The 26,246-nt window shown below is 44.9% G+C and overlaps 1 protein-coding gene across 1 annotated transcript in view; it reads left to right on the top strand.

The window, feature by feature from the left end:
* LOC128710798 (serine protease filzig) overlaps positions 1-25,853 on the top strand; it is a 34,804-nt gene extending 8,951 nt beyond the window's left edge. The window contains exons 2-8 of the mRNA XM_053805651.1: positions 19,669-22,778; positions 22,861-23,050; positions 23,170-23,356; positions 23,652-23,836; positions 24,297-24,412; positions 24,622-24,741; positions 25,689-25,853. Of these exons, the coding sequence (XP_053661626.1) occupies positions 19,669-22,778; positions 22,861-23,050; positions 23,170-23,356; positions 23,652-23,836; positions 24,297-24,412; positions 24,622-24,741; positions 25,689-25,853 (4,073 nt within the window). The remainder of the gene's footprint in view (positions 1-19,668; positions 22,779-22,860; positions 23,051-23,169; positions 23,357-23,651; positions 23,837-24,296; positions 24,413-24,621; positions 24,742-25,688) is intronic.
* Positions 25,854-26,246: the final 393 nt, after the last annotated feature.

Here is a 26,246-nt window from a genome sequence, read left to right as displayed (position 1 = left end):
ATCAAGTAAGCTTCCTTTAACTGGATTAACACAACGGGAAATAAACGATCTGGTAGATTGTTTGCCTCATTTCAAAAGGCCCTTGAGGAGCTTTTACTCCATCCCGCTACTCTTAGAACCGCCTTGCAGAGTATCTTCCCGCAGCCTAAAACACTTTTCCACTTTGCTCGATTAAACCAACCTCACGTGTTGGCCACCCCGAAAAACCAGGTAGATCCGGTCAGCTTCTAGCTGATTTGTGCACACTAATTCGTGAAATAATAACACCTAATTGAAGCCCGGGCTGGAAGTTGGCTGCAATCAACAACAAAGGTAGCGGGACCACCGCTTCACCACCAGCTTCCTCCAAGGAACCTTAGAATCTGAAAATGCTTAACGCAAGAATCCGGCTGAGAGAAAAAAAAACATCAAACCCTCGCACAAGCGCGCACAATGCAAACCGATCCGTTGGAGAAAATCCGCACCTTGGTATATGCGAATGAAGCTGCCCTGGGTGTTGTGGTGGCTGTGCCAAACAAACGCTGTGAGGTCAAATACCTTCTAACGGCGCCCAGACACCGATCGCGTTCCGCGTTGGGAAATGTCCGACAAGATTCCGCGCATTTTGGAAACATTCGGTTGGTGAAGAAGCTCGTTCCTCTTGTCTGGCCACAGCCCACCCGCAGGCGCAGGGGTTGTTTGCATGCCACCTCAAGACGCCACCCTGCCTGGTGGAGGCATAAACATAGAAAAAAAGCGTGAATCTGTTTATTACCATAGCGGGCGACTCAGATGTTTCCCTCGGCGGAGGCCTAGCCCAATCAATCAGATGGATAATGGGCTCGTGTTGTACACGGTAGAGGACAAAACAAAAACTCTCGTTTGGGGGTTTAGGTTTTTATTGTTCAACTAATCCAGTGTCCAGTCAGCAGTAAATATGTCACATATACTACAGATGAACGAGGGGATTTTCTTTTTTGCACCAACTGTTAAGTTGTATGCAAATATGACGACTTTTACTTTTCGCTTCGAACAATCGTACTCTACTGGAGGGGCTACAAGTGTGAACCATCTTTTTATTTGTTTTGCTTGTCTGTCATGCCAAGAATGCCACCACCAGCACCAGTCAGCGTACAAGCATTTGTCACCGTCGATGTGTGTGACGGTGTGGTGTGGCTAAAGGCGAATTCCGAATGTCGCGCTCATTGATGATCCGTTGCTCAAAAACGAAAATAGAAATAAGAGAGCAAAAAATCACTTTTTAAAATCCGTAGCATAAATTCCACCGTGCATCAGCAATGAAGAGAAAGCGTAGATATCGGCGCTTCCGTTTGGTTTCCGAAATTGGCATCGTGCACTGAAATCCACCCCCACCCGGCCCGGCCACTTCTGGAGTTGCCCCGTTGGAAAAGAGTGCACTATGGAAAGAAAACTTCCCGTTGCATCGATGGTTTTCCATTTGCACGGAAAAATCCCTTCGTTCGCCTTCTGCATTACCAACGCCAGTTTAGGGGGCGGCCACCATTTTCCCAACAGCGCGAGAAGCGAACGGGTTTAATCGAGTTTAATTCAATCCACACGATTAACCCCACGCTGCCATTTTGGTGGATTCGATGGGAGGAATAACCGGGAAGACACTACCGAACATGGCGCGTCACGCTTTTTCCTCCCAGTTTTCACGCCAATTTTCAAAGTTCCCGTAGGCACACGTTTCTGGGCCGGGAACAACTTTCCATTCTTAAAGCTACCCAACCCGGTCAATGCTATGAACCGATCGACTAACCGATTGTTTGTAATCGGTTTCAATTTCTCTCAGACACCATTTTTTTTCTAGGCGCTCTTCAAGCGTTTAGAGTGAAAGAGAGAAAGAGAGAGAGAGCAAATGAAAACAAAAATACCCCGAAATCGATCGAGGAAACGAACTCAGCGGTCGATGAAAAATTCAATTTAAAACTGCATCCCTGATATCTAACCGGGAAATTGAGAATATGATTACTCCATTCGCTCCATCTCATTCACCATGAGTGCTGAATTTTTGTTTTCCAACTTCAATCCATCCTTGATCCGGTCATCACTGCGACTATCTATCGCAGGCAGTGTTTGTCAGATCGTTCCATTACTGCAGATCGATGATCGGTTTCGTTTTCTTTCCAATCGCCTAATCGATCGACCCGTGCACATACACACAGACGGAACTATCCGGTCCGGTAAAGCGCAAAAGTCAATGTCCAAAATTACCGGCTGTTGGGCTGTCGAAACCCCCCATTCCTGCGGGCGCCATAGTGATGACCGAAATGGCTTACGGTGATTTCAATGGAAAGTGAAAACTGTCTGTGGCTTGGGTTTTTTTGTAGTTGTTGTTACAGAGCTGTTTGATTTCGCTGTACGTGCCGGCCATCAGTTTGCAATAACACCATACTGACATTTCAGTGATAATGGGCTGCTGACCACTTTTGGCCAATGTATGTATCCAGCCAATGTATGGATATGCCTTTTTTCGTTTCTTGTATGCGTTTCTTTGAGGATTATTTTTTGTGTCTTCATTACCTTGCTTTGTTTTGTAACGATCAATCACGTATTGCAAAAAGGAAGATTTTATTTTTTCCACTATTCTTCCACACTTCTTTCAAGGTGTCAAACCTGTTACAGCTGAACGCACAAGTTCAGCTTCTTTGTTTAGTACGTGAAAGGGAGTTATGGTGAATGTTTCGGAGAAATTTCCCTTAATTATCCCATCCCGCAATGGGATGAGGAACAAAACCGTAGAATTAATCACAATTGTTCGTTTTATCAGCGTGAATGATTGTATTAACCCCCGTTTACGTCACAATATTCACAACCAGTTTGAAACACAGTGTCTCATCAACCTCTCACCATCCAAATCATGCTATTTAAGAAATTCGCTTGCATGGGTTTGGAGATGTTGAAAAGTGTAAAGTGTTTGTAGCTCCCTGAACTGGCATTTTTTTATTGGTTCGCGTTAAAACCGGTTCATTCTTAAGCTCTGCAACAATCACATCCACCTTCAAGACTCGGAGATGCCTGAGCATGTGCTTCGTGAATGTCCTGTTTCTTATGAAAGTATGTGCCTTTTTGTTGTTTTACTGGAGAAAGTTGTACCAAAACAACGTGGAACGAATCCAATCTAGACATGACTTGCCGGTTAACATTTACAATGGGCAAAACTGCAACGTAACGAGTGCTTTGCATGTTCCTGGACCGTTCTCGAAGCATGTTGGATTAATACCGACAATCAAGTGGCCTTCACAACAGCGGACAGCATCGAATTTATCGTCCGGAGTGGGATATGAACAGTAAACAGTAATAGAGAATAAAGATGGAACAGACCCAACTTCTAGCAAAAGGGGATGCACCATTGATATCGGTTTTATTACTCTTTGATAAACCTGTCTTGGTTTATTGCTTACAAAACGGGCGCTGCCTTGTGGTGTTCGAGAGTTCACCGAATTTGTTCCTGAATGTAATGTAGCGAAGCACAAAGCAAGAAAATCAAGAAATTGAGATTATACAACTTTATTACTTTCGATTTGGGACGCATTCCTGCAGTTCAATGTAGGCACACTCTTGAACTGTTAGTAATGAGTGTTTCTTAGAATTTTTTTAGGTTTTTTTGCGAGACAATGGCAACATTCGGCAAGGAAACCATTGAAACGCGCATTTCGTTTAGGGTCTAAGTTGTTCATCCCTCCAATGAATTTCCCTTTCATTACTCGCTCTCTAACGAGCAAACGAAGGAATCATCCACTCTTACACCACTCACTCGCACATACCAACACTAAGCTCTACGTCTGAGCTTTCCCGAGCAACTTGTCACAGATCTCCGCTGGGACGTAAATAAAACTCCAAAAGGCAACGGCCTCTAAACACACCCACCGTATGCCTCTCCTACCAATTGTTTCACTAACCTACATCACCACACTAGTCGACGCGGCGTGGATGACCGAAATCATAAACCGTCAAATCCACCCCAAGACCGAATTTTCGTGCCAAACAAAACGCACCAGCCCCAGAAGATGGTGGAAGAGGGAGAACGAACAACGAAACATTAAACGGATCCGCGTCGCGCGACCCGCTGACACGCCGGCTAACTCCATACGTCGGGTTCGTTGTCTGCACCGCTTTCGGTGACCGGATTGGTTAGGAAACCGGAAAACAACCAATTCAAGGTAGCGAGTGTTTTAAAAGTCGGAAAAGACAAAGAAAAACCATCGACCATCGTCAAAACTGGGGTCTCGTGATGTCCGACCTAGGCTTGAAGCCATCCGCAATCGTGAGCACTGGGTGATTTGAGGGAACCGATGCAACCGACGGATTTTTCCAGTTTTAGCACGGTCGAGGCCACCGGGTATAAACCGGGTCGAGGTTACGGAAGCACCGATTGCTGCTATGAAAAACATTAAAAATTTTATGCCATGACATGAAGTTTGTCCAGTAGGGCAGTTGTCATGTTTTGGGCACTATTGCTGTACCATTTTTGCCACTTCCTTCCTTACAACACAACGGTATGGCTGTAGGGTAGACGGTTATGAGTTTTTCTGTTGTTAGACTTCTTTCGAGCACTGATTGCACCACAGTTGATTTTTACAGCCAGCAAATGAGCTTTTTCCCACCAATGGAACGGTACCGAATGCCTCACTAGGTCCATCAAAACCGCAGCAAAAACGATCAAACGCGTCATTCGCTACTGCAGAGAGCTTTTTATTGTGTACGTTTTGGCACGTTTTGAGTAGGTAATCGATTTGTTTGTCACGTCAAATTTATTAGAACGCTTTGTTCGCAATTTCATTTAATGAGATCATAAAAAGCATACTTACAGCACTCAATTCTTGAAGGATTGCATCTACCATTTCTACCATGTTTTTGTTGAAGCTGTTGAAGCTGCGGGTGATGAATTCAACTAAATCTCATTTTCGGGATTTCCAAGCATCTTCAACGGAGGGAAACGGTCTCATTAAGACCTTAGACTTCTTATCAAATGAAATTGTAATTAATTTAAATGTATACCTAATTAAGTACTACTTTCAGTGGAAAGTAAGGCACTAGCTTTACTTCCTCTTTATGACCGTGATCGATTTGTGATCGAATTTCTCCTCACTATCTTCCATCAAATGTTGTCCAACGTACAAGGACGTGTGATGGGTATAGGAGAAAAGAAGTAGATACCTAATTTAGCTTTGCCCCAATTCTGTCAGCTCTTCGACGAAAAACGAAAAAGAAAATTCACTTTTCTCCTAACGTTACGGTTCGCAGTGCACATCTATTTTCACACCGCCACTAGCATGAAAGTGAACAAAACTATACTGGGTCTCGTGATCGTGTTCACCCCCAGAAGCAAGATAGTTTTAATACTACAAATCCTTTCGGATTGTTCTTTCGCACCAGTAATGCGCGCACCGTAACGCTTTCTAACGTTGAAAGGAAAATTAAAAGTATCTCACAGCCGTTCAGAAAATCGAGGTTATTCTGACATAGTATTGGCGAAGAAGGATAGACATAGAAAACGTTCCAAACGAATGGATTTTCCCACAAAACTACAGCGATTGCTTTTCCTTTCATTTCGTCGATGTTCTTATCGTTCTCGCATGATTTCATTTTCCTTTGTCCAAGCTTATTCCAATCAAAACTATTCCATGCCGAGTGCTTTGGGTTCCAAAATATCATAAACCGAAATTATGTTAATCATTAATTGTGACAGCTTTCGACAGTCGATGCTGCGCAGTGTCCAGCGCTTCAGTATTTCTGCATCCGGTCGGAAAACTGTTCGCTTGAATGAAAAACGCTAAACAAACATAGCCCACCGGAGCGTGGGTTGCGATCCCCGGGTTTTGTTTTTCCTTTGCCCAGTGAAGCGGTTGTAAAATTAGCAACCGGTCAATTTCCGTCTCTTTATGAGTTTGCTATTTTCGGAAAATAACACCATTCCACTTGGCATCCGTCGTAGGGTTTATCGCGAGAGGGAAAGTTTGTTTTTTTTTGGGGGGGGGTTCAACAAAATTTGGGGTTTTTAGGAAGTTTCGCTTCGAGCTGCTATTTATGCTGTGCACCTGACCAAATCTGTGCTCATTTCGCATTCACCGGTCACCTGGGGGGTGGGGGGGGGGGGGGGGGGATGGCTGATGAACAAAAAAAAGTGCAGGCGTTGCGGTGCTGTTTCACAAACGCTTGCTCTATATCGACTTCCAGTCGGGACCGAGATACGATACTGATGATGGATATTATTTTGCTACGGTCTCATTGCTCTTTTAAGAGTTAAAGTGATTGCAGGTGTCCATTTTCTCATCACTCTTTTCGGTACCAGAAGATGGCGTTTTAGTCTCTTTGCGCTTTTGTTTTTCGAACCGTCCCCGCATGCATCTCCCACACCAAAACTCCTTCCTCCTCCTTCGCTTTTGACTAATTCGTCGCATGATCGTAAAAGCAAATTTCGGACCCTACATTCAACCGGTCCAGACACTGTTGATACAGTACCAAAATGGAACGATGACGTCGTTCCTTGCCGTAGCAAATTTGCCATTTTGTGCACAAGCTGCGCAACAAAAGTATGAAATCAATCATAACGGACCGACTACTACCAGTGCGTCACGTTAACGAACGGCATAATAACACCGGCAAAGAGATGACCGCCACCTTTGTTCACGGATAACATTTGGCTTGGATCTCACGAATCGTGGCTAAAACTGGTGTTTTCTCCAAGCGAGTAATCTGAAGAATGCTGCTAATAGAAACAAGAAAACCGCTGTGAAGCGAATGCTAAAATACAAGTTGGTTGTTTGACTTCATTCTTTGAGAACAAACCTTTAATATCGAGCTCTCAAAAACATTACATGTTCATCAATATTGGGTTTGGTTACAACCAATACAATCTCAATTCATGTTAATAAATCTGCATAAAATATTGATAAACGAGAAATGCAAACGTTCACACTATAAACATTTTTATTATTTGTTCTTCTACTTTCAGGTGAGATCATAACCATTGAAGGTATTTCGATAGCAAAGAACCTTTTACACTAACTCAGATGCATATTCTGTGAGTATTCTTAACGACAATATGACCACCGTTCTGCGAAAGCGTCGTTCTGGTGTAAGCTACCAAGAACTCTCTTAGAATACGAATCGACATTTAACGCCAGACAGCTCCGTGTAACTCCGGTGAACTCTAGCGTCCAGAAGCCAATGAAAACGCTTAGGAAATATGCAATTAAACCAGCCAAGAATATGATGCTAATTTAAATGGACAACGGTGGCTCTTGGAAACCCTAGCAATTGAGTGCGCTGTAGAAAGGTTGGCTACCACCCCGTTCCTCCAAACGAATCTGTATTCATTACAGTGTAGAACTGGACTTTGTCCAGACATCTATCTACTCGAGTAAAACATGTCCAGGACACTTCGGGTTGCATCCCATCTAGACGGGTCGCAATCAATCACGTCCGGGATTCTCTTCACTTTACGCTGACCGGACTCGCAACTTGTGGTGATGGATGCAACCAAGCACCGAGACGCTTGCACTGGTCTGCGTGCCTAGAATATATCGAAGCCACCAAAACGCCAACATCAATGTGAGCCACCGTTTGTCGCACGGCACGCAAACGCATTTGCAGCTAACAGTGGATATATGGCGCACTTGCGCCGTTTGCCAACGAAAGCCCCGCGCAGTCCCGCCCGAGCACCGGATTGTCCCACATTTGACCGTTTGGCTCGAGCGAAAACCGGGCAGAGGAATCCAGGACATAACGGGAATAACGAGTCGGGCAAGCTCGGTGTGTATGCTCCCCGGGACCGTGTGCGTGTTAGTGCCCGCATGCAGCACCCCGGCTGACGACCATACACATATGCGCCCGTCCGATGCGCATCGAACGTGCTGAACGGTTTGACAAACTATCACCTTTCCCTGTTGCGTACGGTGACGTTCGTACCATGTCCGGCTCTTCCCACCTGCTGGACGCGTCGTCGCTTATCGGGTTGCTATCATTCGAAATTGAAATCCATTCAAAAAAAAAAACACTCCCAATAATGTCTGCAGGGTTACTCGGTTGTATAAACAATTGAGCTATCAGCTGCAGCTAAATTATGTAAAGCTATGCCCTTACTTGGATTTGCTTGGAGGTTTGTCAGCAGAATCAGTTAGGCAGATTAATTAAGCGATCAGCAACTACTATACATTCTAGAAACATTTGATTCTAATGTGTATAATATGTGTAATTTGACAGTTTTCATGAGGACACTGCTCTTGAATGCTTGTAACCGTAGCTTTTCTTTTTTTTCCTTTTTTGGTATGGCTTAGCTGGATTCGTTGGTATGACTAGAAAATTCTGCTTCTGGGTAATTGCTATGTTACTCTTCTGTACGGACAAATAAGTGCTCAACAACATTTAGAACTAGCATAGATTCTGAACTACTAGCTATACCTATAGGTCTGGCATCTAATATGCATATGTCCTATCATTTTCAATATAAAAACATAGGCATGTAACAAACATTACCCAGGAATTGAACGCAAACATCTCAGGATTACATATTAGAACTTTGAAATAATCATTCAGTCAAACCCAAAGAAATAAACGCCATTAAACCTAATAGGCAACGAGCATAATCTAATGCTCCCAGTTTCTACCATGAATCCAAAGTATGACGATCTTCTTTCGTCTGAAGTAAAATTCTTCAATTAGCGTTACTATTATATATCATAATAAAACACAAACAAAAGAGTGATTTATTGACCCTTCCTGCACATCAAATACGTAATTCATTACCTAATTTAAACGATCTGATGCATATTTTAGTACAAAAATATATTGACTTGCCATCAAGATCATACCCGAAACCACTGCATCATCATCATCATTCATCCCATGCAAACCAACAGACGGTCAAACTAAACAGGTTGCTGTTCGCACGGTATCGTGGACCATCTCTTACTCACCTAGAGCAATTAATTTACATATCTACAATCGAAGTGAGTGAATTTACCGAGATTCAACATCCAAAACCCATCTATCGATTCCCAAAATGGTAAAAGTGGAAACAATACTTGTGCTTCTCTTTCCTAAGCAATTCAAGCACAATTGAAGCTCATTCTTGATAATTTCTTACACGTTGGCACGGTTCAAATCGTTCTCTTCAAAAAGTTATTCTACCTCTCCAGAATCGGGTCAAGACGGATGATGATTGCCGGGAACGGGGCAGATAAGTTTTCCACCCAATTATTCCACCTGCCACGGAATGCAGCTCTATTTATAGTTCGATTCTACCGTTTTGTTTTATGTGGCTCTCCACAATCGGGCCGATTGTTTTGTTTAATATTTAAAATGCAGTGAAGATTTCCTTCCACGCTACGTTTTCCCCTTCCAGCATCTTCGGGTGGAATTTATGTTTCGAAGAAATTCTTTTATCGCTTCCCAACTAGCACACGCGCTCAGCACATGCCCGCTACACACGATCTCCGGCTTTCCATCCAATATGTCATCAAATTCCCGTTTCGATTCAATGATATTCACTTTCAGCAGCTCAGACAGGCTGGGAGGGGTGACCTAGAAAGGAAAGCAACCCGAATCGAACCCTCCCCCCAACCCCCCGGGAGGGTAGGGTTGACTTAACAATTTTCTAATTCACGCCAAACCACCCATTTCTTTCAGACCGGTAGAAATGGACCGATGAGCTGTTGTGCAAATTATCACACCCAATTCGTCTACCCTCCCTGTCTCTGCCCAATTCTGCCCAGGATGTTCTCGGTTGACCTAGTTTCTTGCGTACTTTTCTATGCTTGCGTAGAGCAGGGATCGATTTACGATCTCTCCCCCTTTTGCATAGAGTCGCATTATTCTAATCGCTTTTCTGCCAGAGTTTTGCAACGGTAAAACCCTAGAACCTCCCTCATTTTGCAATCTTCTCGCTTTGAGTTCTCGGAAAATTAAAGATGATAGCCCAAAGCTGCTCTCATGGCAAGTTCGCCCATACGCCTGAAATGGTTCACCATAATTTTAACGCTAAATTTTCACATAACTCACTCATTAGGGACTTCACCGGTCGGATCCCAAGTTCTGTTCGTGCTCAGTATTGCAAACCCACCCTATCCGGTGTGAAAAGCCATCCAGCCCGCAATATTATACATACCGATCGATCGTTCACCATCGAACATACAGTTAACTTCTGGGCTAAGGAAAAAGTTTCGCTACGCTTGCCGGGCAGAACATTTTTGGGGTTGCAATTTTGAAGATTAGTTGGCAACATTTAACCGAATATTCCACATCACTGGTGCGTTACTAAATGCAGCAATTTAGTTAAGAGATGGCGCTAATGAAGCATGAACGACTGCCCGACTCGCGATCACTTCATTATGCTGCCCGGAATATAAAACATGGCGCTTGGAATTGGGATCAAAAGAAATTGGAGAAGAATATCTTATATGGAGAAGAATTTTGTAATTATTATTTCAAAAGAGTTTATCTCGCATACTATCAGCAAACACCGTTTTGCCATGAGTAAACCGATTCAATTGCTCTGTTTTGAAGTGCCGAAACCGATTCATCTGTTGGTTGATGGCCTTAAACAGTTTATCGGTTCATCGGTATCAGTACGATACCGCTAACTGGTCGGTATAATCTTCTTTCCACACAATCAACGATCATGATAATCCCGTAGAACGAACCTTTCCTCCAAATCAAACTCAAACTGGGATACCGTTGTGATAACACTACTGCAAGAATAACATCCTTCTTTATCGACGGAAAGCACGTGGAAGAATTTAAAATTTGGACCTACAAAGATTAAACGCACGTGACCCAGTAACGGATGGTGCATCGAACTGGGTCAGTGGATTGACGTGGCGAACGTTCTAGCCGCGGTGTGATGTAATCGCTCCGGTACGTAATGGATCAATTTTATGGGAGATATAAAGCTGCGTGATGCACAATACGCTCATCAGAAACTACTGTTACTAGCAGCACTCTTTTACGATGTGTACGTTTTTTTTTCTCCCGCTGTTGTTATGCCATTCGATCGCACTTCCCAAAGCAGGAAGGGTGAATAATCGTTCTATTTCTTCGTGTGTGAAGATTTATTTTGTTGAACACAATTTAAACTGGACCACGTGTGAATGAAGTGCGGTGTTATTAACAGCTTCATTAGGCCTGATAACAATGGTGGCTAGTTAAAACAAAATTAGGCAAAGCGTTTAGCCCCAAACATTATAATTCCTCGTCAAATCAAGCCATACGCACGAGGTTTCCTTGATTAAGATTTTTAAGCAATTAAGCGACGGATAAAGATAAAGGTTTATTTTAAACAACAAGTTTAGTTTTGATCGATTAGTAATTGAAAAACAAGAAATAAAGAGAAATAATATTGATTTCTCAGTGGAAGTTTTTTTCATATCTTCAATTTTCTAACTTTTATTTTGAAGAATTTAAAATTTTAAACATGTGTTTTTTGCGAAAAAAGAACAAAATTAATTCCCAACCGTTTCGCTTCGTACATTTTTCAACAACGTTCACTCTCATCATTCACTAACGAATCCAAGCAGTTGTATTCACTTCAGTAGCAATTAGGTGAACATATGTTCGAAAAATTCATTACCAACCCCCTTCAACAAGCTCACCAGAAAGGTGTCAAACATTATGCCACTGCGGATTATTTAAGTGAAGATGATGATAATAGGTCCCACCTCATACCCCAACAAAGGTTTGAGAAGGACGAAATTATGCTTAAACTATTCAGACATCCGACTGAAGATGGCATATCTCTCTTCCTTCTTCACTCTCTTTCTCTCTTTCTCTTCCTAAAACTCATTCCCCAATTAGCCATCCAACTCACACAGCGGACACTATGTCCACTCTATTCCGGACCGACCCGGTTCCACGCACGCATGCCGCGTGTGAGTGTTGTGATAACTCGGTCACCGGCCGGCGTGTGAGCTATTCCACTTCTTCTGACCAAATGTTGACCCCAATAGTGTACGATGCGCGCCGCCTGGGTTGCCTCGAGCATCGTAAATTAGTTACTCTAAAGTAACCGATCCGTCCGAGTGGCTTCAGATAAGGGGTGCGATATGCTCCAGAAGCTTCACGCAAACGTTCGACGAAGGTGCAAAACCTCAAGATCAAGATTATCACACCTGCACAGAGACGAATGATCGTTTCGTTTGGAATTCTTCGACGGAGAACATCAGCAAACGTTGGCGTTAAATTTGGCACCAGCGACTTCCTGTTTCCGGTTTGTACGATCGTTAGTGAGCGATAACTACCCATCGCCTCACCTTCTCTCTGGACACCCAACGAGACAAACGTACGTCAAAAGAATTCGAATATTTAACCAAACCACCAACGATGATCAAAATACTGCACAACACGATGTATAATTCCTCAGTTTGGTCCACTTTATTTATGACTTCCGATCACACTGTCTAGATAGCCCACGGGGTCAGTCAGTCAGCTGCACGCACAGGTTATCCTAAACTCTGCCTAGATTAATTTTCCACAAAGACATCAAATCGCGATCATCACGCAACGCTTATCATCAATTATGCTTTCATGCACCGTACATGGCCGCAGGTTTTTCAATTCGTAACCCGTCGCGTCTAGTGGGCAGTCGATCGGCGATGATCTTTTCCTCCTCGGCTTTTTTTTTTTGACGGACAGGTAACGACCCCTGCTTTAGCTTCTGTACAGTGGGTGGAAGGTTTTCTTTTGATTTCATGACAAAACACACTCCCGCTCGATTGTTCGGGACCGGCAATCGAAACACGGATGGCCGAAGATGGAAAGCAAAATAAACAGAGCAAGAAATGACGGCAAAAGAGAAAGCCGCTAAAAAAACTAACAGTTGTACGAGTGGTTTGAGTGCGTAGAAGCTTTGCTATGGTGGGGATGCGTTCGGGATACGGTTGGGGGTTCAGTTTTCGATGGTGACCGTCAAGGTTGCGCTTCTGATCGCCCAATTGACTGGCGGTGACGAGCCTGGATAAGCGTGATGAATGTGAGGAATGTGACTGCGTTCCTTTCTGTTCCAGTCAGCTGCTTGTTTTAGGTCGAGAGCTTTACCACACGATTCTGAGAGCACGTTGGAGTTCAACAGTAACAGTATATGGTTTTGTTTTGATTGACTGTTAAAATTTATATTCACTATTTCAAACTTGTTCCATCAACCGAGAACTCCAAACAACAAAAGAATTCCTATCTTGAAGACCAATTAAACAACTTATTAAATGGTTAATCAAGCGACAAATCTAATATGATTGCCATCAGATTCATTTGTTGAAATATTATTTAAGGTTCTCTTCAAAATAAACAATGCATCCTGGCTAATCTTTCAAGGTTATCTACTAGCCACCAATTACAAACCCATTCTCTGTTGAAAGCATACCCAACAATAATAAAACTCAGAGCAGCGCAGTTTCAGCGCACAAATAGCGTTTATGCGACAGTAAACGATGCAACAGTGCAAACATTTATTTTTAGCCAGCCGTCGACGATTAATTTCGTCTGCCCAACCGCTCAGCACCACATTAATTTTCAACGTGACTAAGCCTCTGTTCGAGTAATGGTTGGAAAAATGGTGTTTCTCTTAGACCCTACTTGCTTAAAAAACAATGGCGAAGAAGCAAAGGTCATACTAAGGGAAAGAACAAACCAAACACCTTCGAAATAGAATGGCTCTCACACGAAGCACTGTAATTTTCCGCATCATCTTACCACGATTCGAACGATGCGGAGGTATAAAAGCGTCCTTACTTCATTTGCTTTACACCAGGCCCAGGGGACTACGAGTTGAGAATGGTAGATAAAGAAGCATTAAATGAAAATTTGAAAAGGTCCTCCGTTTTATGCTGACTTCGTTTGCTGGTGGAAATCTCTTCTGAATTGTTTTTACAAACTGCTTGTTTCGGTAGCTTGTTTCTTGTAAAGAAAAATGATTCGTCTTCCAGAACTGCTACAATGACCCCAAGGACAGGAGATAAAACAATTTTCTGCTTATTCAAACAAAAGAATAATCATCACCTAACCTTCGAGATGTACGATTAGATTTTGTTCGTTCAAAAAAAAAACTGATGTCCAACTAAAACAGCTAATCAAAACAATTTTTCTTTGGACCACCAGAACACACCTGCCAGATGGCTAGAGTTTATCCCATAACTGGGGAACACAAATAACACGGATTACTACAACTCATCCCCCACAGACACCTACACTAAACCTCGAGCATCTCTTTCAACCTTCCAAGGATGATGGTGCAGTTTTCGCATCTGTTTTGCCGACTCCGTTTTTAAAGCTCAATGTGTCCCCCGGTGGCTACCGGTGTGGGCCCGAACAAACAAAATACAAATGCACCATTCTGGTAGGTGATACGTACGCCTGGACGGCCCCGAAAACGCTTCCGAGGCGATGGCCGGCCCCGAAGAATGGGACCGATTTTTCAACCTGTGAACCCTTGGCCCAATTACTCGGGTGATTAATGAACCTCCGGCAGACTAAAACCGTCCACCCAAACACTGGCCCTGCCCAGGATCAACGCATGCCCGTACGATACAGTGCTTTAAGTGGATCGTTTTGGAAGAGACTTATTATAAATTTGCTACACCCAGCGATAGAAGCTGTGGGAGGGATTGAAATAAGACCAACTGTTTGATTTATTGTTGCTTCTTTTGTAACATTTTTCGTAATATCTTTATATCGGACAGTACCTACCTTCGGACCCTAATTACTTACTCCATTGCCATTGCAAGGTTGCTGCTGAATCGTTCTCGAGAAGTGAAATGATTAATAGACCCCAGGTACGGTACGAATGTTACGTCTCTAGGAGGTCCGTTCGGGTGATTGGGAGAGATTTTGAGATTGATTTCTATCACTTTCCGATGATTCGTCTCACCTTCCATCGAGAATATTAGAACCGAGTGCATTTTTTTATTTCCCTTTATTAGATGCACAGTTTCTAGGAGTACGTGGAGAGGGAAGGAAGTGAAATTAAATCCCTTATCAATGACCAAATCTCAATTCCAAGGAAAAGTTCCAAAAGAATAGCAACAACAGCTGCTCTGGGCAAAAGTTCAATAGCAAAATGAGTTTACCAGCCGGAAACGATTTATTGTCGACAACATGAAAAGCATCCATTATGTAATTTCCCCAGTAAAATCTAATTTAAATCATTCATTATTTCTCGGTTTCTTATCATAATATTCGACGTAACACAATAAAAAAATAATAATTGGCTTCAAAAATATGTTGCAACCAAACCGTTTATCCACTTTATCTTCGTCCCAATAATCAACGGCTCACCCGTAACGCAAAAGCGTCAACCGGAAAAGGCGGGATAATTTGCTTTTAAACGAGCGACCATATCTCCCGGTAAGGACCCTCTCTAGCATTTATATGCATTGCACAAGCAAATCGTTTCCTCAACGACAGGCAGGAGGCGCTTCTGGGTAAATTGTTTTGGCACCGTGCCAATCGCGGAAAGCCGTTTGATCCTGCTTTGACTTCGACTTCGACCCAACTTTCCCGGCTTGGAGTTTTGTACACGCAAAACGTTCAAGCTGTCTCATTAACAGCCACTTTTGCTACTTGGTTCACCAGAACGAAATTTATACCTGTACAGTTGCAGGGGAAAATATTTATTCATGAAAGCCAAACGATTATCGTTAGGCTACGTTTATCAAACCACCTAGCAAAGCGATAGCCGTACCCGTCCCAGCTATGGTTCCATCGTTCGTTTTCCATGGAACGACGGTACCAACAGTAACTTTTCCTCTATTTTGCAAACAGATTACCACGAAACATTTTGCCTGACATTTGCTCGTAGACGAGAACACACCGGTTACGGCACAAATTTTGGATTATACGGTAGGGATTTGCAGATGAAGACAGATCGGAATGGCATTTAAACGTGTGTAAGGAAGGTATTTCATCCCCAGGGCCGTCGGGTGTAGCTTGGCACAGCACTACCAACAACAGCACCAACCTGACTGTGGATCAAAATTAGATCAACACCGCAAAACACTGCAGAGGCTCAGCTGGTTCCTCCGCAATTCGGTGCGAGCGTTCGTATCGGTGTAGGTGTAGGATGATTGGGCTGAAAGGACAATCGAAAAGCTCTACCTGGTGCACACGAGTGCCGGCAATGGATGCAGGCAATCGAGATAATGAAAGCAAATTCAGGTCACCACAGGAGGGACTACCGGGCTGCCAGTATCCTCCGCTAGTTTCATTTATGTCTCGGACAATGTGCCATTGGGGACTGTTTCTCGCTGGGTTAGTTTAACGGAGCTTCTATGGAAATTTGCTGCCATTTTAAGGTGATAATCATGCTTTTGAATGTCATTTTGTGGGAGTTTTAATGAATTAATTATAGTTGTTCAATATTAGAATATCCATGGCGATGTGATATGCAACCGGATTTTTATAAAGATGTCATCGTTTGTCTGCCAAATAAGATACGAATTCTTTTTTATTGCTGCAAACATTATCTAAATAAAGTTTATGATGTTAGATTTATTAACTCTGGAGTAAACTCTTTTCAAGATGAACTGCTATGTTTTCAGATAGATATTGAATTGTTCCCACTTTCTGGAACTTTGGCAAGATAAAACCTATTTTGTTCTAAGTTTTCACTACTAACTCCAACAAAGCTTTCCAATGGTCTGAAATAAGAAAAAAATGCAAAGCATTCCAAAGCAACCTCGACAACTCGACATTCGCAACTACCAGGACGAATTTCAGAAATTGAACTCTGGAACTACCTGGAAACTCCGGAACTATTCCAAAAGTTGCTCAGGATTTACCACTCGAAAATCCTACAACATCTGAGACTGACATGTTTTCTGGTTTATGCTTTCGGTGGCACTAAGCGCTTAGTATTTATACCTGCCAGAATACCTTTATACCTGCAAATAAAACACCAAAACACTCTAAACCGGCAATCAGTTTTTGCATCCATAATCTAACGCTCCCAATGATTACGCCTCAGATGGGAACAAACTATTCATTACACGAAATCCGTGTAAGCTTCCCATTTCACTTTCGTACGAGATTTCACTTTTCACCCTCGCGCGTCCACACGTATATAAAACAAAGAATGTACATTGAAATTAATGATGCGCAGCACTCGCTACGACATTGCGACCCGCTGCTGCTGCTGCTGCAGACACATTCCTGCAATTCCAGCATATCAACGTTACTCCGAGATGCTCCGACATTCCTTCCCTCATGATCTCTCCCACTGCCTGGCTTCAGGGTCAGGCCCGGGTGCTTTTATTTTTGCATGGCAAAAGTCAAAAATTCACACCGTTGCGACGGTGCGCGTACAAGTGACGAACATTAACGATGTGGCCAAAGCACACCCTACCATTGCGAGGTTTGCTCGCTCCAAGCTTTCCCACTTTACCGAGGGGTGCAGAATTTACACTCCACTTACGCGGTGTACGCGAGTGAAATGAAGCGAACGCAATACGACCCCGAGAGGGGAAAGAAAATTAATTGCCTACGCCCTCTGGCACGCGATTAAATGTGTTTGCAGGCGTCAACGGGCAAGCGCCTTGGGTTGATCGATACCATCTGCCTCTCGGAAGCGGGAGGCCAAACCCAAACCTCCGGAGCTGGTTGGGAAGTTGCTTCATTGGCCGCAAAACATCATGCGTCACACACATTGACGATTTATTAATATTTTCGTACGATTCTGATACGGGAGGCACCGACACGGAAGAAAGTAAATCCATTTCAAGGCTCAAGTTATGCCAATATTTAACAAACCATCAAGAAGCGATTCAAAAAAAATAATAAAAATCAACAGCACTTTCCAAGTCCCTGTTCAATTTACATCATATTCTAGGCAAACGACCATCTTCGTGTGGAATTAATCTTGCGCCACATCAACACTAACGTATGCACGCCATGACGTCAAAGCACACGTGTCTAGAGTAGACTGGTGTGTGCGAGTATGTGTGTGTCTGTGAAAGTTGTTCGTTGATTGTAATTCTTTTACCACTGGATCACCTATTCCACCCTTGACGACGCCCACTCAAACAGGGCGAGGTCATGCCCGTTCTTGGCAAACATTTACCTTTGCCATTTCCGGTTCCGTTTTTTTCCTTTTGGGGCGAGAGCGTCAGTGACGAGAGGAGGGAGGGGGGCATAAAAAGGGTAGAATAAAATAAATACGCAACGCATATCGTTTGAATTACGCCGGGGATCACGACATTCGCCAGCAGGTGGTACCGGGCGGGTGACTTGTTATGCCCGACAAGAATCGCTGTCCGAAAAGCACCACCCAGCGCTGTTGCCATTTTATTACACGGTTGGCGAGCGGTTTATTAATATAGAACGGTGTTGGCACGATCTTGACACGTACTGCAAACGTTGGGTGGAACAGTAAAACACGACTCGAAGGAAAGTAAGGTTAAATATTGCACGCATTTCCGCCCATTGTACGATTGATTGGGAAAACGGTAAATGGTTTTCCGCTTCCAGGTCCGATAGGATGGTAATGATAACGGTTTTGTGAAGGATGTCTACCCACGAAACAAGTCATTTGTTACTTTTTGTTATTTCATCACGATAAAACGAACAGTTTGCTGTTGTTCCTCCATTTTATTGTTTCCTTTTTGTGGCAACAGCGTTTAATTTACTTTCACTTAATTAAAAAGACACACTGTTTAATTTCATTTTAACTACAGAAATTGATCGTACTCTAGTGCGTGCCATTGCTCGCACTGTAATCTGGTCGTCCATACAGCATACAACTACCGTGAAACGTGCAAAATGCTTAACTCCCCCCCGAAAAAGCTTCCGGACGTGATTGGAGCAATCACCGATTTTTCGCCCACGCTTTGCCTCGACTACGGTGCCCGCAAGCATGGTGCAATATTCTACGTGACCATGTCGGCATCAGAAATTGTGCTGTGGCATTACACTACGCCCTGAGAACAACCGAACACACGACCTATACGCTCTACACATGAACCAACCAAATGCCCAAGAGGTGAAAACCCGAGTTTCCCGGGTGCCGGCATCGATCGAACCTTTTGCCACCCGCTGAGTTAATGGTGGCATTTGAGTTTTGGTCCGTAAGTTGTGTTGCTCGTTTAGTTTCACTTCTTCAACATACCGATTTCAAAACCGGTCACCAAACCGTAACAAATGCAATCCGATCCTTCCCAACCCAGTGCTTTTCTGACGCCCACGAAAAATCGATACTTTTTTTTCAAGAACACAGACGCTGGAAGATAAACGCCACTGACGAGCTTGCGAAAACGGTGCTGCAAGTGGGATGCTGCGCACACAGGAAGCAGCATAGTACATTTCGTGCCGTGTTGAGAAAATGGGCGCCGTGTATGTGTATGCATGGAGCCACCTTCTCGCACCTTGTTTCCTTTTTGGGTGAATAAAAAACTGGGCAGTAAAATTTACTGTTTACCCAGCGCTGCACCAAAACACACTGCAGATAGAATGGCAAAGAACTTGTGCTAGATTCGGCTCGTTTCAGGTCACGTACCTTTTTCCCGCCTGTCTCAATCCAAAAGCGACCCTTACCATTTCTCTTCCGTTCCTAGCGTTGTGACAGCTTTTCAACATCCCAAGCGTTGGAGTGCAACGAGTTTTATTCTTTATATCTTCTATTCGTTCCCGTTTTTTTTTTTTAACCACCTTTTTCCCGTCTTCTCTTGTCTCGCCCCAAAACAGAGAGCCGAAAACTTTTCGGTGGATACCGAATTACGCCAAAGTTCTGCAATGCTACGCGGTCGCTACTAAAACGTGAGCCAGGAAGACGTGGTCCAACGATCTGCATGTTCAATCACGAATGTTTCCAGCGCCAGGGTGAAGTTGTGGGTGCCTGTATGGATGGGTTTCTGTTTGGGACCTGCTGTGAGTTACCCCTCACCAAGGATACCCTTGCCACCGACACACTGATGGAGCAAATCAACACCACCGAGCAGACGGCCCAATCGTCACTTAGTTCGGCTATTGCAAGTCAGTACGAAAAATTCGGCAGTCAGATTTCGAGCGGTGGCTATGGCGAAGGAGTGGTGCATATGGAGCAGAGCGCTTCAAAGCCGGATTCGCTGGAAACCGACACAAGTGGAGGATATACGGCGAGCAGTGAGAAAATAAAGCCACTGTTCACTAAAATCCAGAACAACAATTACATCGTGAATGACGACCTGGACGAGGACATCGTGCTGAACAGCATCAGCGCCAACAAGTACGATGTGGCTAGCGATGCGGTGTCTGTTTATTCGCCCTCCACCAACAAGATTAAAACCGAAAGCGATGAGATGCCTGCATCTTCGCTCGGATATCCTTCCACAACGGAATCGGATGAAACGCACTACGTACAGGTGAACAAGGATAATGTCTACAGCGCGGAGATCCCTTCATTGCTCAGCGCGTACGGTGAAACCAGCTCGAGCGAAGCGAGCGGCACCGGTGCATCCGCCATTTCGACGGAAACGAGCACCGATATTACTGCGACCGGTGTCCAGCAAATTGCCAATCAAATCTTCCAGGAAAACAGCCAGTTCTTCGATCACAGTGACATTACACATCCTGCCGCCGAAACGGATCTCCTGAACGAGCACGGCGCTGTGGACCAGAGCTATGCAAACCCGAATGACTTTTCCGGTGTACCACAGGCATCTCAAGCAGTGCCCCAACCATCCACACCTACGGTAAAGCCTGTCAAGGTGACCTATCCTAAACCTCAGTTTAAACCACGTCCAAAACCAACGCAACCGAGTTCCAATGAATCTGGAAGCAGTGGCCAGTACGTTCTGGTGCAAACAATCTCAAATGACACTAAAAATGACACCCAGGCAAAGCCGACCGTTTCCATGAACAACATACCCTCGATCGAGTCGATCATTCTTATGCTGAACGATTCCAATGTTGGCCCTCAGTACGAAACCGATGATGCGAATGCAACGAAAGCTTCGTTTGAGGCTTCTACCGTCCCGTCCACTTACGGTACGGCTTCGATCGACTACGACAAGTATGGACCGACCAGTTTCTACATCACAAAACCTCAGAAGACTGAGGCACCTACGGTTACTCACACCACAAGCAATGTTCCATCGACGAGCTACGTCTACAGTCCGAAGCCTACAAAGCGGCCAACTTTAGCACCGGTTGTAGTACAGGCCACACTGTTGACTAACAGTGCCGTCTCCTACGGAGGATCTGCTGTTCCGCAAGGTGAACCTCAGCCTTCTTCGACGCATCGACCACCACCGACAAAGATCATAGTATCTTCGAGTACCTCTAAGCGACCTGTGCTCATCACAACCGATACACTTGCTAGCAGTGGCTATTACACAGGTCCGACGAGACCAGGCTCAACTGTGGCCATATCTTCCGTACAACCGACGAAGAAGATCACAACAATCGCCACTAAACGTCCAATTGCCACAACGATCAAGCTTCCAGAGTACATCGTACAATCGTCTACTCTATCCCACCAGAACCCATCGACATTAGCCAACGTCAACTACATTCAGATTGCAAGTGCCTCTGATAATCCTTCGCCTACGGTACACATCACGCCGAAGCCTGTAGTTGGCTTGGTTACGTCTTCCACGTGGAACAACAACAAACTGGGCTCGTCGGTAGCACCGAGCAGTTCGCGGCCCGGTTTCTACGAGAACACACCGCCCGTGTATATGTCCTCGATTGCTGATTTCGAAGACGAAGGGTACTTCGGATCGACTAACCGTCCGGCCTTAGACAATACTGTTACCTCTACCGCCATCTACACACTAGTGGACAACAACAACAACAAGATCAGTAACTTCGCGTCCTCCACATACGCTCCGTATGGACCGACAGCTTCATATGGTTCCACTCCAACATACCCGGTCGCAAACCGTGTCCCACCGAATCAACCAAGCATGCAAACGTATGGACCACCGTCTGTTGTAGAGGCATCCACACTCAAGAACGAACTCTACACGACACCTGATGACATCAACAACTTCCCGCCGGTGCGCAATCCTAACCTCAACCTAACGGACCCAACCACCATGTCAAACATTACGAAGATCGAAAACGGGCTTTACGGTACGCCGGCCAGCGAAGAGGATAAGGTAAACATGCTGGTCAACAAGATTGTGCAGACATTCAATGGAAACTTTGAGGAGTTGGAACAGATTCTTAAGGAACGTAAAAACCTAACAGTCACCAGTACGGCTGGATCTCTGGGCGCAACCACTGTGGTGGGTCCTTCATCGGGTTTGTCCACCAGTGACGGATCCACTTCTACCTCCAGTACAACTCCAAAGCCGAAAAAGAAGAAGAAGCGTCCCAGTGGCAACCGAAAGCCTTCCAACGGCACTACCTCAAGCTCCGGAACCTCGACGAAGAAACCCACCGCTAAACCTACGACACTTGCTGACAGTGCCGTCAGTAACGGAACCTCCGTCAAACCATCGTCTCGCCCTTCGAAGAAACCAACCAAGGTACGACGACCAAGTAACTCCACCAAACCAACCACCGGTTCCAAACCTACCACTGCGACCACGCTCACTAAACCGATCGCCAGCGATACTCCCTCGAAACCGGCTAAACCATCCAGCACGAAACCGAAACCTTCCACATCCGCCAGCAGTGGCAGCACTGCAGCAGGTTCACGCCCAAAGCCTTCCACGTCTCCAAAACCATCGTCCGCTGCCAACACAACCAAGAAACCGGTTCGCACGTCAACTACCAAGCGACCAACGCGTAAACCCAGCACCCGGCCCACACTGGCCGATGCCGACCTGACCACAACCCAGCTGACGACGACGCGCAAACCCACCAAAGTAGGTTCGATTACCAACTAGGCATGCATGATAAAAAATTAGCAACTCCATTTTTTATCAGTTGAAAAAACCACTCTTATAGGTCACGAAGCGCCCCACCAAACGCCCATCCTCGACGACGACCACCACCGCCGCCCCACCGGAAGACGAAACGATCGACGAGGAGGAAAACGCCGTGGACGGTGAGGACGAGGAGGAGGAAGAGGACGAGGACGTTGGTGAGGAGACAAACGAGACGGTGGACCAGCAGCCGGCAGGAGGAAGAAAGATTCGTAAGCATGCGAGACACTAAGTGTAACCAGGGGGGGGTTTGGGTAACATTGGGGGAGGGTTGGGAGGAACGAAGTTCAGACGGCGTGATGATGATTCTGATACACCTTTCCTTTTATAGTTTGTGGCCAGCGGCCGTTGATGAAGAGTGGACGCGTGGTAGGCGGTAAGGCATCGAAGTTTGGCGAATGGCCCTGGCAGGTGCTTGTACGTGAGTCGACCTGGCTCGGACTTTTCACCAAGAACAAGTGCGGTGGTGTGCTGATCACGAACGAATACGTCATCACTGCTGCTCACTGTCAGCCTGGGTAGGTAGTGCGATTTAGATGAAATAATATCCCTAAGTACCACAGAGAAGCTTTTAACTGGGTTTAAAGAAGCGAACAAACGCAACACACTGCAATAAATGCGTTATGGGTTAAAAGCATGTCAAGAAGCATCTCAAGGAATTCCCAGGAATTGAAGAATTTCGTCAAGCAACGAAATGCATCAAGAAAACAATATTTCCTCCCCAAATAAGCTTTGATGATGGTACTATTTCACGTAATTGATTCATTTTTCAAAAGGTTCGCAATAAAACACGAGTGTCCTTCCATTCCGCAGCTTCCTTGCCTCGTTGGTGGCCGTGTTCGGAGAGTTCGATATCTCCAGCGACCTAGAAACGAAGCGTTCCGTCACGAAGAACGTAAAACGTGTCATCGTCCACCGGCAGTACGATGCAGCCACCTTCGAGAACGATCTGGCCATCCTGGAGCTCGAGAATCCCATCCATTACGACGTTCATATAGGTGAGCTTCCTGCTTCTTGCGTGTCACGTCCCATTCTTCCCCCAGCTTAGTTAGCCTCGATCGGAAAGTTGTGTTCTTCGGTTAAGTGGTTTCGTTTCGTGGAAATGTCAAATACGTACCTCGTTGGTATGCAGGACGGTGAAACTCCGGTCTTCATAATCAAGTTTCCCTATCAGGACGCCTACACAGTAGGACTGCTCCTCGTAAGAAACTATTCTCCCCACACAACCGGGATGCGTTCTCACTACTTCCAACCTTTACATAATCAGCTTAATCCACTCCATTACGTGGGCAAATCACAGCAACTGCCAGCCATTCGGTCGTTACTGATTGCTGCAACCATTAGCCAGGCAAGGAAAACTCCCCTTTACGTTCCAGTCTTACCCATTGACCCATCGCTATTCGAAAGCGGTGCGTTTTCTCGCTTGTCTAATGCCTACTCTCATTCTCACCCGCACAGTGCCAATCTGTATGCCAGGTGATGAGGCCGACTTTACTGGGCGCATGGCAACCGTGACGGGATGGGGTCGGCTGACCTACGGTGGCGGTGTACCCTCCGTCCTCCAGGAAGTTCAGGTAATTAAACATTAAATCATCTCATTCGCAAACAACAACTCGCATTACAACTAATGAGATTTTCTTTTCCTCCTCCCGTTTCTGTGCTCCACGTCTCAATCCATCCATCGGTACCATAATTTGCATACCGGGTCTGGCGTCGGTGTCGACAACGGAAATGAACTGACTCGGAAATGGTGTTCCAATCGTGGCCCTCCTCCACCGTTCAGGTGCCGGTCATCGAGAACAGCGTCTGCCAGGAGATGTTCCACATGGCCGGACACAACAAGAAGATCCTACCATCGTTCGTCTGTGCCGGTTACGCAAACGGCAAGCGAGATTCCTGCGAGGTACGCTGTTTGGGAATTCCTGCCGGGACCACGTCTCACGATTTGATGCATTCCCCCATACCCTTAACAACTCGCCTTGTTCACTGGGTACACCGGGGAGCTCAGTATTATTGATTGGGAGCTTCGGTTAATTAATTTCCATCATCTTCTGAAAGTATTTCATTAGCATAATCAACAAAAATTGCTAGCGCTTTTGTTGAATGGTACCACGCCGGATAGAATACGTTCCCAGGAACCGTGGGAACTTGCGATGTACGTGCTCTCTTGGTTCGGAAGTATACTTCCAACAAGCTCCGGCACAATGTGCTGATGCGAGCACCACCAAAGGATTTGCCACGAATGACTAATTTATGCGGTTGCAGTCGTGTGCTTGCTTTGTATGAATTTAATGGCACAAATAATGTTTCAACAATTATTTGCTTTAGAGCTTATATAATTTGTGAGCAATGCTATGTTGCTAAAAAAAAATATAATTACATTCGAATAGAAAACTTATTTGTGTTGGAAAAGGTTCAAGGAAATACGATGAAATGTAATCCATCCTCATTTCCTTTAAATTGTGATACAATGGTTGCTATAAAACGCGATTTAACGGCATGATGGCTTTAACGCATATTCACAAAAACCTTCCGCTTGTACCTGAACAATGTTGTGTTGCGCTTCAAAATAGATCCAATTACCTCTTCATAATGCGCCATCGTTATTCTGCTCTAATATGATTCCGGTGCACCTAGAGCCTCTAATTACCCAAATAGACACCCAAAACTATTGCGACATTTTGGAACTTCATCCCACACAAACACGCGCGAAGCATGGCGCGATAAAAATGTCATTATGCTTATAATTAAAACGAATCGATCGTCAGCTGCAGCAGGCGGCGCACCGTAAAGGGGAAACAAAACTTTAATGTAATTAAATACGTACCTTTCTCCTTTCTCCGCGCACAGGGTGACAGTGGTGGTCCGCTAGTCCTGCAGCGTCCCGATGGCCGGTACGAGCTGGTCGGTACCGTATCCCACGGTATTCGCTGTGCCGCCCCCTATCTGCCCGGAGTCTACATGCGGACGACCTTCTACAAACCCTGGCTACGAAGCGTTACTGGTGTGAAGTAACATCCCCCAAAGCTAGAACAGGGTGTAAAAGGCGTATGAGCTAGAGCAGTGGTGCTAGTGTGTGCATCTCTTTGGCACAGGGGTTATCTGCACCATGGGTAAACGTGTTTATATGTGTGCATGATTGGATGTGTGTCCTTGCGTATGTATGAAGAGCAAGATCTACCAAGACTTCTCGTGTGAACGTTAGAAGCTGTGTGTACCCGTTTATATGTATGTATTTGAGTCCGGGATTTATGCTCCAAGAGGAAAAATATAAAACCACCCCACAAACTCGGAAGCATCCCGTTGAGTGTGTGCGATAGCGACGGTTAGGAAGTGTGTAACACGTAGCAGAAAGATTAGGTTTAACCTGCTTCAACATTAGGTACCAGGAATGCAACAAAGCGATAT

This window comes from Anopheles marshallii, chromosome 3 (assembly GCF_943734725.1).
Source record: "Anopheles marshallii chromosome 3, idAnoMarsDA_429_01, whole genome shotgun sequence".
NCBI lineage: Eukaryota > Metazoa > Arthropoda > Insecta > Diptera > Culicidae > Anopheles > Anopheles marshallii.
The sequence above is the reverse complement of the archived record's forward strand: the minus strand, read 5'-3'. Positions and strand labels throughout refer to the sequence as shown.